At 33.2% G+C, this 11364-nt stretch overlaps 1 protein-coding gene across 2 annotated transcripts; it reads right to left on the bottom strand.

Moving 5' to 3' along the window:
* Positions 1 to 2529: 2529 nt before the first annotated feature.
* LOC142636199 (protein LIGHT-DEPENDENT SHORT HYPOCOTYLS 10-like) lies at positions 2530 to 10602 on the bottom strand. Of its 2 annotated transcripts, XM_075810327.1 has the most exons (3): positions 10157 to 10584; positions 9804 to 10060; positions 2530 to 2877 (listed from the first exon to the last, which is right to left on the bottom strand). In XM_075810327.1, the coding sequence occupies exons 1-2, from the start codon at positions 10528 to 10530 to the stop codon at positions 9829 to 9831; spliced, it is 606 nt and encodes a 201-aa protein (XP_075666442.1). In that variant the 5' UTR covers positions 10531 to 10584; the 3' UTR covers positions 2530 to 2877; positions 9804 to 9828. The 2 variants fall into 2 exon arrangements, with proteins under 2 accessions (XP_075666442.1, XP_075666443.1); XM_075810328.1 differs by having other exon boundaries at positions 9804 to 10602.
* Positions 10603 to 11364: the final 762 nt, after the last annotated feature.

Genomic DNA, 11364 nt, shown 5'->3' with positions numbered 1-11364 from the left:
TAATGAGCTATGTATAACATAAGAGTAATTAGAAGGAAAAAAAAAAAAAAAAGAAGGAAGAAAATGCATTAGTCAAATATATAAATTTATTACATGATTTTAGAAAAAAATATAAGGGGTCATTATTTAAAGGACAAAGTTTAACTATAAAATAAGTTGTAACCTAAGGTTACAATCTTACTCAATAAATTTTTATTGAAGGTGAATTTGACAAATCCACTATTGAATTACATTTTTTTCTTATATCCTTCTTACAAAAAATTTAGAAAATTAAAAATCAATAACTATGTCATTAATAAATTGTTTAAATTGTAAATTATGCATAAAATATAAGTTTATAGATCATATGGTAAATTATATTCAATTGATACAAAATTTGATATGTGTAATAAAATCATAAATGACATGCAATTTAATGGTTAGATTTTCAAAATATATAGTAATATATATTTTATTGAATAAGGTTGTAGCCTTAGACTACAACTAATTTTGTAATTAAACTTTACAATAATTTGATATGCAACAAAACAAGAATTACCAAGACGACGACACTAACAAATGGAGTCAACACATTCAGACACGAGCACTAGGATGGGTAAAATTAGGAGTGATGGAAGAGAGCATGGAAATTCCGGATTCAATGGCCCGCAAAGAAGAATTTTCTTAATGACTTGGTCCTTAATGAAGAGATGAAATGGGTGAAATTCAAGGAATACGCCATTCTATCTGCAAAATTCATGAACTAAAAGCAAGAATTTGGTAATAGAGAGAGCATGAAGAACATTAAAGAGAGATGAGAGGAAGAAGAAGGGGTATAGAGAGAGGTAGAGCAATGTGAGACCATGGGACGACCTTATCATTGCCAACATGAAGATGCTCAAAGCCACAATAATCATCATGTATAATCAGACTGGCAAGATTTGGGATGACATAATGTTTAAACTGGTTAGAGACTTGATAAGGAACACCATATGAACCGAAGTGAGCTGATGGAGGAGGGTGCTGGGTTCAAGTAGCAATGATAATAGTAGCCATATGATTGAAGCCGTTTCAGATCTAATAGCAAGAACAATTGTCATGGCTTGGGGTACGATTGTCCCCATGAAAGATTTGGCCACCACTAGCTTGTATTAAAAGAGTCATTGTATCTTGAACCTCTATTGCGATAATGGCCACGGCAGTAAGAACGAGGACCAAGACCCTTGGTAAAGGAAGAATGGTGACGTTGAGTAATATTTGCATGAGGTGTGGATTTACAGGGTTTGGTAACAAAAAACAAATGAAAAGGCATCTGAGTGAAAGGTTCATGACTAAGGAGGAGATTGTGTAAATTTTTGGAAAGAAATAGGACTAGAAAAAGTGGCTAATTAAGGTGGTGACCGAATAATGGAAATCAGGTTTAAGGCCTTTGAAAACACAAATGTTAAACTTCTGAGTAGAAATAGACTTATCAGCTGGAGTGAGTTCATCAGCAAAAGAATATGCTTTATGCGGAAATTGTGTGACCAATAAGTCACCCTATTTGAAACTTTGGAGATGCATATGGATTGGAAAAATATGCGCATTGGAAGCAAAGGCAAGCGAGGATTCAAGGTTGGTCTAAATTTCATGAGGTAGTGAGAGAAACAAGAAGGGGTAGAGTATCGTCACGCATGTTGGAGAGAGAAGAAATTAGGGGACTCATTAGGAGTTGGTCTCGAAGAATCCAAGGGAGCAAGGCAAGATTTGGAGTTGTGATGTTATTGACAGGGGGACATGGGTTGAAGCCATAAAAAAAGCCGAGAAGGTCTTGATCTCTCTAAGATATGGAAAAGTTGTGACTTCGAATAGAGGTCATTTTTGTTGGTAATCTTAATGGATAGAAAATGATAGGCATTTGACAGAGAAGGAACAAAGGCAATTTGTGGGGAAAAATCAGTTGCGTGAACAATGGAAGGAGATGAAGAGGAAGAGTTGAAAGCCATGAGGATTGAGTGTGGTATAATATCTATATAACTGAGGATACAAGATAAAATATAAAACAAATAACTAAGAGATGACGCTAATTCAAAAGTGCCAAGAAACTGAAAGTACAACAGATAAAATTAAGTTAATATCTGAGTATAGACACTCAAAAACTATTGTTGAATGCTCCTGAAACAATTATTTTATTCTGTTAATATTTTTTTTTATATAACTTATTCGGATCAGATAAAAAAACAAATTAAGGCTTACTAGACTGTACCTAACAAAATTGCAATTTTAAGAGACTGTTTTAAAAGGCTGTTTCTATACAGATAAACTATAATTTAAATAAAATAATGGAGATTTGGAACAGTGGTAAGGAATTAAAACAAAAAATTCTCCCCTATCTTGTATACCCTTGTCTTCTAGTAGAAAATAAAATAAATAAAATTCAGATTACCATTATTATGATCATAGTGGTATTCAGATTACCCTTGGATGAGTGCATATTTTCCTATATGTGTACTTCTTTAGAATAAATAAACTATAAACTATAAACCATTACCTGGGATGATTGGTGAGTAATTAATCTATGAAGTGATGATATCAGGTGAATTTATTGTAGAAATTTAGGTGATCTTCAAGACCAGAGAATAGATACACTATTGTTTCTACTAAAGAAATAATATAGCTAGACATGTATAGTATTGCTAATCTAAAAAAGTCTAGGATGTATTAAGAACTTACAAGGTGGTACATTTCTAGCAAAATGCGGGCCACTGAGACTACCTTGCTGTAACAAGATTATTCGGAACTAGACTCTAACATATATATAACTATTTTCAAAGAGAGGATCTTGAAGCATATATAGATGAGACTTTTGAATATTTGATTTCCTGGAACGCTCCCATCCGGTTCACCTGTTGTTTGATCCTGTAAAAATAATATTCGACACCATGTTATATATTTTAAAATTAAAAAGAAAAAAAACAAATCCTAAGAAAGTTATGAATACAACTCGCTCAAAAATCGCCTGAGTTTCAATTCTAACAACTAAAGGCCCATATTCTTATTTTCCAATCCAACGAAACAAAATATCATATGCTTGTGAAATTACTTGATCAAGTATATTTTTGCCCACTCATAATACAAATCGTTAAGTAAAAGAGTTAGAGCATTCACAACAAAGTTGGTAAAATAAGTTAAATGCTATTTTTATGACTTTAAACACTAAAAGCTACCACATTAATGGTGTTATATTTAAAAAATATTGGCACCTAGCTACAATGATTTGTTATTACTAGCAGATCACTTTAGCTAGTAGTTATAAATATTTTATTCAATTTTATTTTTTTCATTTCCTTCTCTCTCCTCTCTTCCCTCTCCTTTCTTGTCCATAGCACATTGTGTCACAACCATTCCCATTTATCTCCTCTCTCACTTCCCTTCATCTCTCTCCTCTCACATGCTGGCTGGGGTTGCTAGTTTCAATCTATCTTCTCGTCGCCATGGTGATCATCCCTTGTTAGTGGCTAGACTGCCAGTATGGGTTTGTGTGAATGGGTTTTGGTGGGTTGTGGCTAGGTTTTGGTGGTTGTGGCTAGGTGTCAGTGGACGTTTCGATTGAGCTATGACTAGGTTGAGTTGTGGCAGGGTGTTGGCAGAGGTTGGGTTTCTATTGAGCCATGGTGTTTATCTCTCTTTTGTTATTATTGTTGTCATTGTGGGTGGTGGTTAAGCCGTCGAGATTGGGGCTTCTGCTAATTGTAGTCTCAATGGGTGGTAATGATGGAGGTTTTAGAGTGGTTATTTTGTTTTGGGTGTGGTGGGTTGCAATTTGTAGGGATTGTAATGGTTGAGGGTTGCGGTTGTGGGTGGTGGTTATGGGTGGTAATTCGTGTTCGCATGTTAGGTTTGTGTCCTTTTAACTCATAATTATCCGACTATATAGATCAATACTAACTTGACATATTTATTAAATATGTCAAAATTTCTCAACCTTAATATGACTTATTTAGTAAATGGGTGAGTCGTGTCAACTTGTTTATCAAATTTTATCAAAATGGAAAAAAAATTTATGAAAAAACAAACAAATAAATGTTTTTAATATAAAATTTAGAACTTACGAGTAATTGCATCACAAATAATCGTTCAAAATAAAAGCATATATCAATATCACAAATAATCAATTACAATATATCAAAGAAAATAAACCACAACAACTAATAAGTTTATATACCTAGGGTTTAAAGGGTATATTAGTAAAATGTCATTTAATCAAACAAGTCAAACGGGTTTCATAAGTTGAACACTAACCCAATCCGTTTATTAAACAAACCAATCGTATCAACCCAAATATGACATGAATTTGTTAACTCTCAATTCATAACTTGTTAATTTCATGTTGTGTCATATCGGATTCACGGGTCATGTCCAATTTTACCACCCTTATTTAGTGGTGGTGTAAGTGGCTATGGCTGTGGTGATGGTTGCCGTGGCTGGTCGTGGTTGTGGCTGTGGTAGTGGTGGTTGTGGTTATTAATTATTATGTTGTTTATATTATTTTATTGCATTGTATGTAAAAATAGAACATTTGATGCTGAGCGTATCGTAAAGTGAGGTGTTAAAATAAATAAAATATCATTTTGAGTTACTAAATAGGAAGCATTTTTCCCCAATCCTATAACTTTGGAAAAAGTTTACCTCCAAATTAATTTAGAGAAATTTTACTCCAACTTACTATATGAAAATTAAAATGATCATTTACATGTACTTTTAGCTATATGACTTCTTTAATAAGTCATGTGACGACTTGTTTAATATAATATATATGAATAGTCTTATAAATCACTCGAATAATTTTATAAATCATTATGTAGTAAGTCGGAGAAAATTCTTTTAAATTGGCTTGGAAGAAAATTTTGTTCTATTTCTAATCCCTTATATGACATTCCTCAGAGATTTAACAATATCACTTTTGCATAACCTATTATTAGAATCATTTTTTTGCGCACCAATCATAAATTTTCACCTTTAACAATTGTAAAACAAGTTGTACAATATGTTTAGGTACACTTAATGATTGTTCAACATGCAAATTTGACAAGGAGGTGATACTTTATGTGCATTAAGAGCACTTACACCAGTCAGTGCAAAATAAAAAAGTTGCAAATTTTACACAATTTTGTTCAAAAATTACCCACATTAGTTTGTCTAAAACACTGTTTATATGCAAAATTGCTACAGTAACCGTGCATATATGCATAGTTACTATAGCTTTCTGTATGATTCTTTTATTTTATTTTATTTTTCTCTCTCCACTCTCACAAAACAGATTTTTCTCTCTCTTCCCCTCATCCCTTCAATGTCCAAAAAGAAGAAGACCACCTTGCCTAGCACCACTGCAACCCAATGACCACCCAACGACCACCACCACTGCAACCCAAACACCACTACCAAAACCCATCCATTACAACATCATCAAAAATCCAAACACAATCAACCCAAAATCAAAAATCCAAACACAATCAATCCAAAATCAATGGAAATCAACTTAAACCCATCCCAAACTCAACTGAAATCAACCAAAACAAACCTTCAACGGAAAACTCAACAGCAAACCCATTTGGAAAACCCAAATCAACCCAAAATCCAAGATGTTATTGCCATGGAGGATTGGGTGGAGTGCTCGCTACTGCCACGAAAAAGTGGTGATGAGTGAAGGTGAGGAGTGCTTATCCATGGAGACCAGTGGAGAGATTTGGGTATAGAGAATTTTTTTTCATAAATGAAAGAGTGATGAGTGACTGGTCAAAATAAATGAGAGAGAGAGTGTGCTAGTATATGAAATAATAAAAATGATTATTTAAAAAAAATATAATGTATAATAAACAAATTAATGTGCCTGATTTTGCAAAGTACTTGTGTAAAATAAATAAAAAAGCAGATCATTATGTTAAAACAGAAGGAAAAATTTAGAATGATTGTTGCTAATGCTCTAAGAGTTAGGAATTTGTTGATACCTACCAAATCTTTCTTCTCTCAGCCTACAAACCCACGGAGAGAGATGTTTCTTCCACTACAGAGGCTAGATTCAGCCTAGAGACTATATGCACTCAGGGTTGATGCCTAAAAATTCTAGATTTCTCTCAGCAAACACTCACACAGATGTTTCTGCCTCTATTGATGCAAGATTCAGCCTATAATGGCTACAAAAGGAAAACTAGCTAGCCATTTTATATTTGTCGCAGTGTCTAGCTATATATTATTGAGAGTTGTTAAGAATATTTATTCAGGGAGTTAGGGTTACTGTTACATTTTCTGACATCTTGTCTCCGAGCTTATCTAAAACACTGTATATCTCATAGAGTCACAGTTGCAATAAAAGTATAAAACTATATTAGGGACCTTATCTGGGAATACCAAACATATCCTTCCCAGTAAAACACTGAAATGTGGAAGACGAAAGACATTCATCAATTACAACAGGAAGTCCTCCTATGAACTTCTCTGTTTGGTTCCTACCTTCTTTTTTCACCAAGAGTAACATATATAATCATGGAGCAGTAAATCAATGACTATATCTCTCATACGTAGTTTTTGAGTTTCGAGTTTTGTTCCACGGTGTATGTACTCTACATTTTTATGGGTCTCATGTGATTACTTTCCAACTCATAATATGTAATAGCTATGGAGTTTCATGGATAAAGATATTTCCGAAAAGAAATGTGCTAGCTGGTACATAAATTTAAAGTTTAGTAGATCAGGCAAATCAACAGCAATGTCTGTACTTTTTCTAAAGTTACAAACTTACCATGGTACTAGGAAGTTTTTAAAACCTTAAGGACTAAAAAACATTTCACAAACTCTACTTAAAAGTCATGATAACTTTTAAATGAAAATATGTTAAGTTATACTATACACAATATATTTTCTTAAGTAATGTGGGACAATTACCTTTCCTATTTTTTTTAAAAAAACAACACACACGCATACACAAGGAGATGAAATGAAATTCTAACACAAAAGCATACTATAAACTCCACTAAAAAATTATTATAACTTTAAGAGCAAGTAAAGTTAACAACTATACTTGATTATTGGTATACAATTTGATTGTATAACTGACATACTTTTAATAACTATAAATTTTAAAGGTTTTTTTTTTATACAAGATAGAATTCTATTCTAACCTAATCTAAGTGTATATGTATGTGAAGTTCCCTCTTAAAGACTTGAACCCTGACCCTTACTCCCCACACCTCACAAGCATTTATACTTGTGAAGTGACCACCGCACCAAAGGTACGTGGTGGTATAAATTTTAAAATTTCAAACCTGTGAGATGTGGAAGATAAGCATTTCTATTTCATTGTTTATATTGAATATTATATATTTGAAAGTGTATTTAGTGTCATGATATTTAAAATTTTAAATGATATGAAAGTTTGTATTGTGTTAGATTTAAAAAATAAAATCTTAGTCGTAAAATAGATTCTCTTTTTTTCAAGTGAAATGAAAAGGATCTTATTCCACGAAGTATTTGACCTTTAATATCTCATGGGGTGACTTCACTTAAACTATTAATCATATTAATTATACTAACAAGCATAGTACGAACTTCATTATTTTTTTATTTTTTTAAATTTTTTGGGGGGGGGGGGGGGGTGATAAACCAAAACACAAACAAGACTCAAAAAGCCTTAATCGAGACTATTATTCCTAAACACAAAGAAGGGATATTGAGCTTCCTGTATAACTGTCACGACCTACGGAACACACTCAATCTAATCCGTATAATCCAATGTATTACAATTTCCCTAAAATTATTGAAGTCTTAGTTAGAGCCTACGATGCACAACAGTGCTTTAAGCTAAATGGCATTACTAGGATGATTTTGAAACCATTTGTCGCAACATGAAGAACACATTACACACACTCATCCAATCCAATTTACATAATCTAGGAATCACAATAATCTAATAGTCTTAATTGAAAATTCCAAATTTCTACAAGATACTATATATTGTATCTTTGACTGTCCCTTTTATGTTTTGAACGATAGCTTTATCAATATAAGCATGAGATGATGAGAAGAATAAATCTGAGAGTTACCCTCAATACCAATAGCATGGATAAAAGTTGTCCAAATCTGCTTAATCATCAGAGGATCAATGGCTATCCATATACTATGTACAATAAAACCACACCAGTCCAGATCTAGATTCTTATTCAAAAGGGAAAAACATCAAAAGCATAAGCATTTTTTAGTAAAACACCAAAGTTGTTTTAGTAAGCAGGTTACTGTCTTATTTTATTGATATTTGAATGACCGTTTGAGAGGTTTTCCCTTTTAAAATTAAAGAAAACCAAAATGATTTCAGTTACCAAAGAGCTCTAGTTGAAATGGTATTTCCTCTCCTTGCAAGAACAGCGTAGAGTCAGATTGGGGATGCATGACACATTAAGTGTGTACAACTTACAATTTAAAAAAAAAAAAAAAAAAAACATAATAATAATTCTCTAGAGATCCATCTTCTTCGGAAGACAATAGCCTAATAAGGAAATATTACTGCACACGAAGCTTTTCATGTCTATGGACAAATTGTAGCATGTAATTATTTAAATATATGTATATTGAAACAATACATATAGAATCCTAATTAAGTTTGCGTAAATAGGACATAATAGAGTTTCTTTATCGAAAGATGATAAGAGTCATAATCTTACCCTATCTATATATGTAGATCAATTATGTCTCTAGATGTGGACAATTGAAGAATCCATCATAACATATATGACAGAACGAGATAATGTAATCTCGTATGATCCAGAAACACTATCACAATGATTGCTTGCAATCTTAGCCCAAGTAGCTGATATATGTAGTCATTGAATAAAATAGCATTCCTCTCATAAATAGTATAATAAAAAGACTGAAAAATTGCACCTTCAATCTTGTACAAGTGTGTAAAGGACAAAAGACAATCAAGTAGAAGAGAGTCCATGACAAACAATACGGATGCTTGCAAGTTTTCTACACATTTATGATTTTGTTTAAACAAATCTGAAAAGGGAAGCAAATTCTTTAAAATAAGATAAACAATCTGTTAAAATGTGAAGCAAATGCATAATATATATAAGGCTGATCTGGTTCCACCACAAGGGAATCATTATTATATTTTTAAAGCACCAATATTGGAGAAAGAATTGATGAGGAGTATAATGTTGTCTTCTAAACTATGAGAGTGAATATAGAGAAGGGCATGCATAGATTCAATTATTTATAAGTTATTTCCCACGTAGATACGTATATAAATCACATGCAACGTATGATATATCACATGGTCATCCATGGGGAGCACAAAATCTCCCAGAATCAGGAAAGAGCCAAAATAAGTAAAAAGTAAACAAGGCATATTTTAATTAGGAAGCTACAAGAACAGTGTTTTTGGCAAGAGAGAGGAGAGAGAGAGAAAGAGGGAGAAAATTGTTCTCCACTCTAATTATGGAATCAAATACTAGTGAGGGTAGATAAAGTTAATTAACACAGTTTTACACTCCAACTTTTCCCAAGATTATGCAAATTAGGGTTTTGGGATCTAGGACTAGGGTTTTATTAATAAAATGAGACCCCCAACACCTACAACCTAGGAGGGTCTAGTCTTAGTGTCATAAAATTGTCCACTTAACTAATCTGTTCAAGTTATTTCCAACAACTTATTAGATCCAATTACTTGATTTTCATGAAATTAAGGTGAAGGAAAATTTTATACAAGTACTATAGCAACTGTATATGGTTCCTAAACCTCATAACAATTCAATAATATACCGTGTTAGTTTGAGTGAGACAAAATTTACCATTAATCCCAAGAAGGCAAGGCAATTAAGCTGCTTGCTTGGAAGACTTTGCTGGGTCTTCAGCTTTAATTTGATTCCTTTTCTTCTTCTTCTTCTTATACGGAATACCTCTTGCTTTAGATTGACACTCCTTAACTTCACGCAAATACACCCTAATAGCTCCATTTCCGAACGGGTTTGTCTCCGGTGAACCACCGTGTTCCTCATAAGCAGCTCTGAGGCGTCCGATTAGCGCGTCAAGGCTCCCCCAAGCTTGCCTGAGAGGACAAGTGCAAGGAGCAGGAGGGTCAGGCTGACCAAAGAAGACACAGCCATGTAAATGAACCTTGGTCTTTCCAAACTGGTCAAGGTACCTAAGGAAGTCCAGCACATGGTTGCAGTTGCACTGTGAGAGAGAAACTGGGGGTGTCTGATTCCTCAAGTACTGACCAAAAGTGTTCCAGTCTCGGCGTTTCTGCGACTCGTAGCGGCTCAAAGGTGGTGGTGCTGCTGGTGGTTGCTGTTGCTGCTGCTTTTGAGGGGTAGATCGTGAAGAGCCTTCTGCAGAATCGTTTAGTCTTTCACTGGACATGATTATTGGTGGAGAATTGTTAGTGTATTTTTGGCAAGAAATGACAGGGAAAAAGGGGAAGGAAGGAGGTGCAAGAATTGGGATAGTGCAGTGGAGATTGGAGAGAAAAAGATGAAAATCACATCGATCTTGGGGTCCATTGAGGAGACATGTCATGGGCCCGTTGATGCTTTTGTTCCTCTTTTTCTTCTCTCTCTCTTATTTGTTACATCTTTTCTTTATTTTGCTGAATACTCTTATTTGTTTCATCTAATATAAGTGTGTGACAGTCCTCAAAAAAAAAAAATATATATATATATATATATATAGATATTTATATAAGTGTGTGACACTATATGCACTAACTATGATTTTATAATTTTATTAATTTAATAATAATATTATATGTCATCATCATATAATCATTATAGTTTTCATTCTTAGAATACCGTGACTAGGAAGTCGGTGCAAATGCTATAGCATGGGTTAGTGCAATTAAGACTAGGTCCAATGGATTTTCTTAGAGCATTCATATTTTTGTTAAAACCACTTTCCTACTTCCTTCCTTGTGTGTATGTATTTGTTTCTTAAAAAAAGTGTATGTTAGTTTAGCCAAAATTTTCCTTTTATTATATAATAAGAACTTACATTTTGTATTTTAATTAACTATTTGTCAAATCACCTACATTAGACACTTTATTCTATCTTCTAAAACAATTTCTATTATAAACTCTTTTTTTTTTAGAATCCTATTATAAACTCTATTACATTAAAATACTCATTTTCATCCATTTTTCATTATTTCCTTAACAGTTTTTTTTTTTCTTCATCTTTTTCTTTTCTCTTCCAGGTTTCCTCAATTTTTTTAAGCAAACAAAGAGCGGCTTAGGATCATCACAATCCAAATCAAACCCACAAATCAACATAGAGACTTACACATTCATCCCTATAGCAAGGCATGGCCAAGGAATTTTAGTCTTTGGCAACCCTAAACCCAATACCATTTTGTTG

Source organism: Castanea sativa, chromosome 5, assembly GCF_040712315.1.
Source record: "Castanea sativa cultivar Marrone di Chiusa Pesio chromosome 5, ASM4071231v1".
Taxonomy (NCBI): domain Eukaryota; kingdom Viridiplantae; phylum Streptophyta; class Magnoliopsida; order Fagales; family Fagaceae; genus Castanea; species Castanea sativa.
The sequence above is the reverse complement of the archived record's forward strand: the minus strand, read 5'-3'. Positions and strand labels throughout refer to the sequence as shown.

Coding starts and splice junctions, on each gene's coding strand:
- LOC142636199 (XM_075810328.1), bottom strand. CDS start 10,530: ATGACATGTCTCCTCAATGGACCCCAAGATCGATGTGATTTTCATCTT.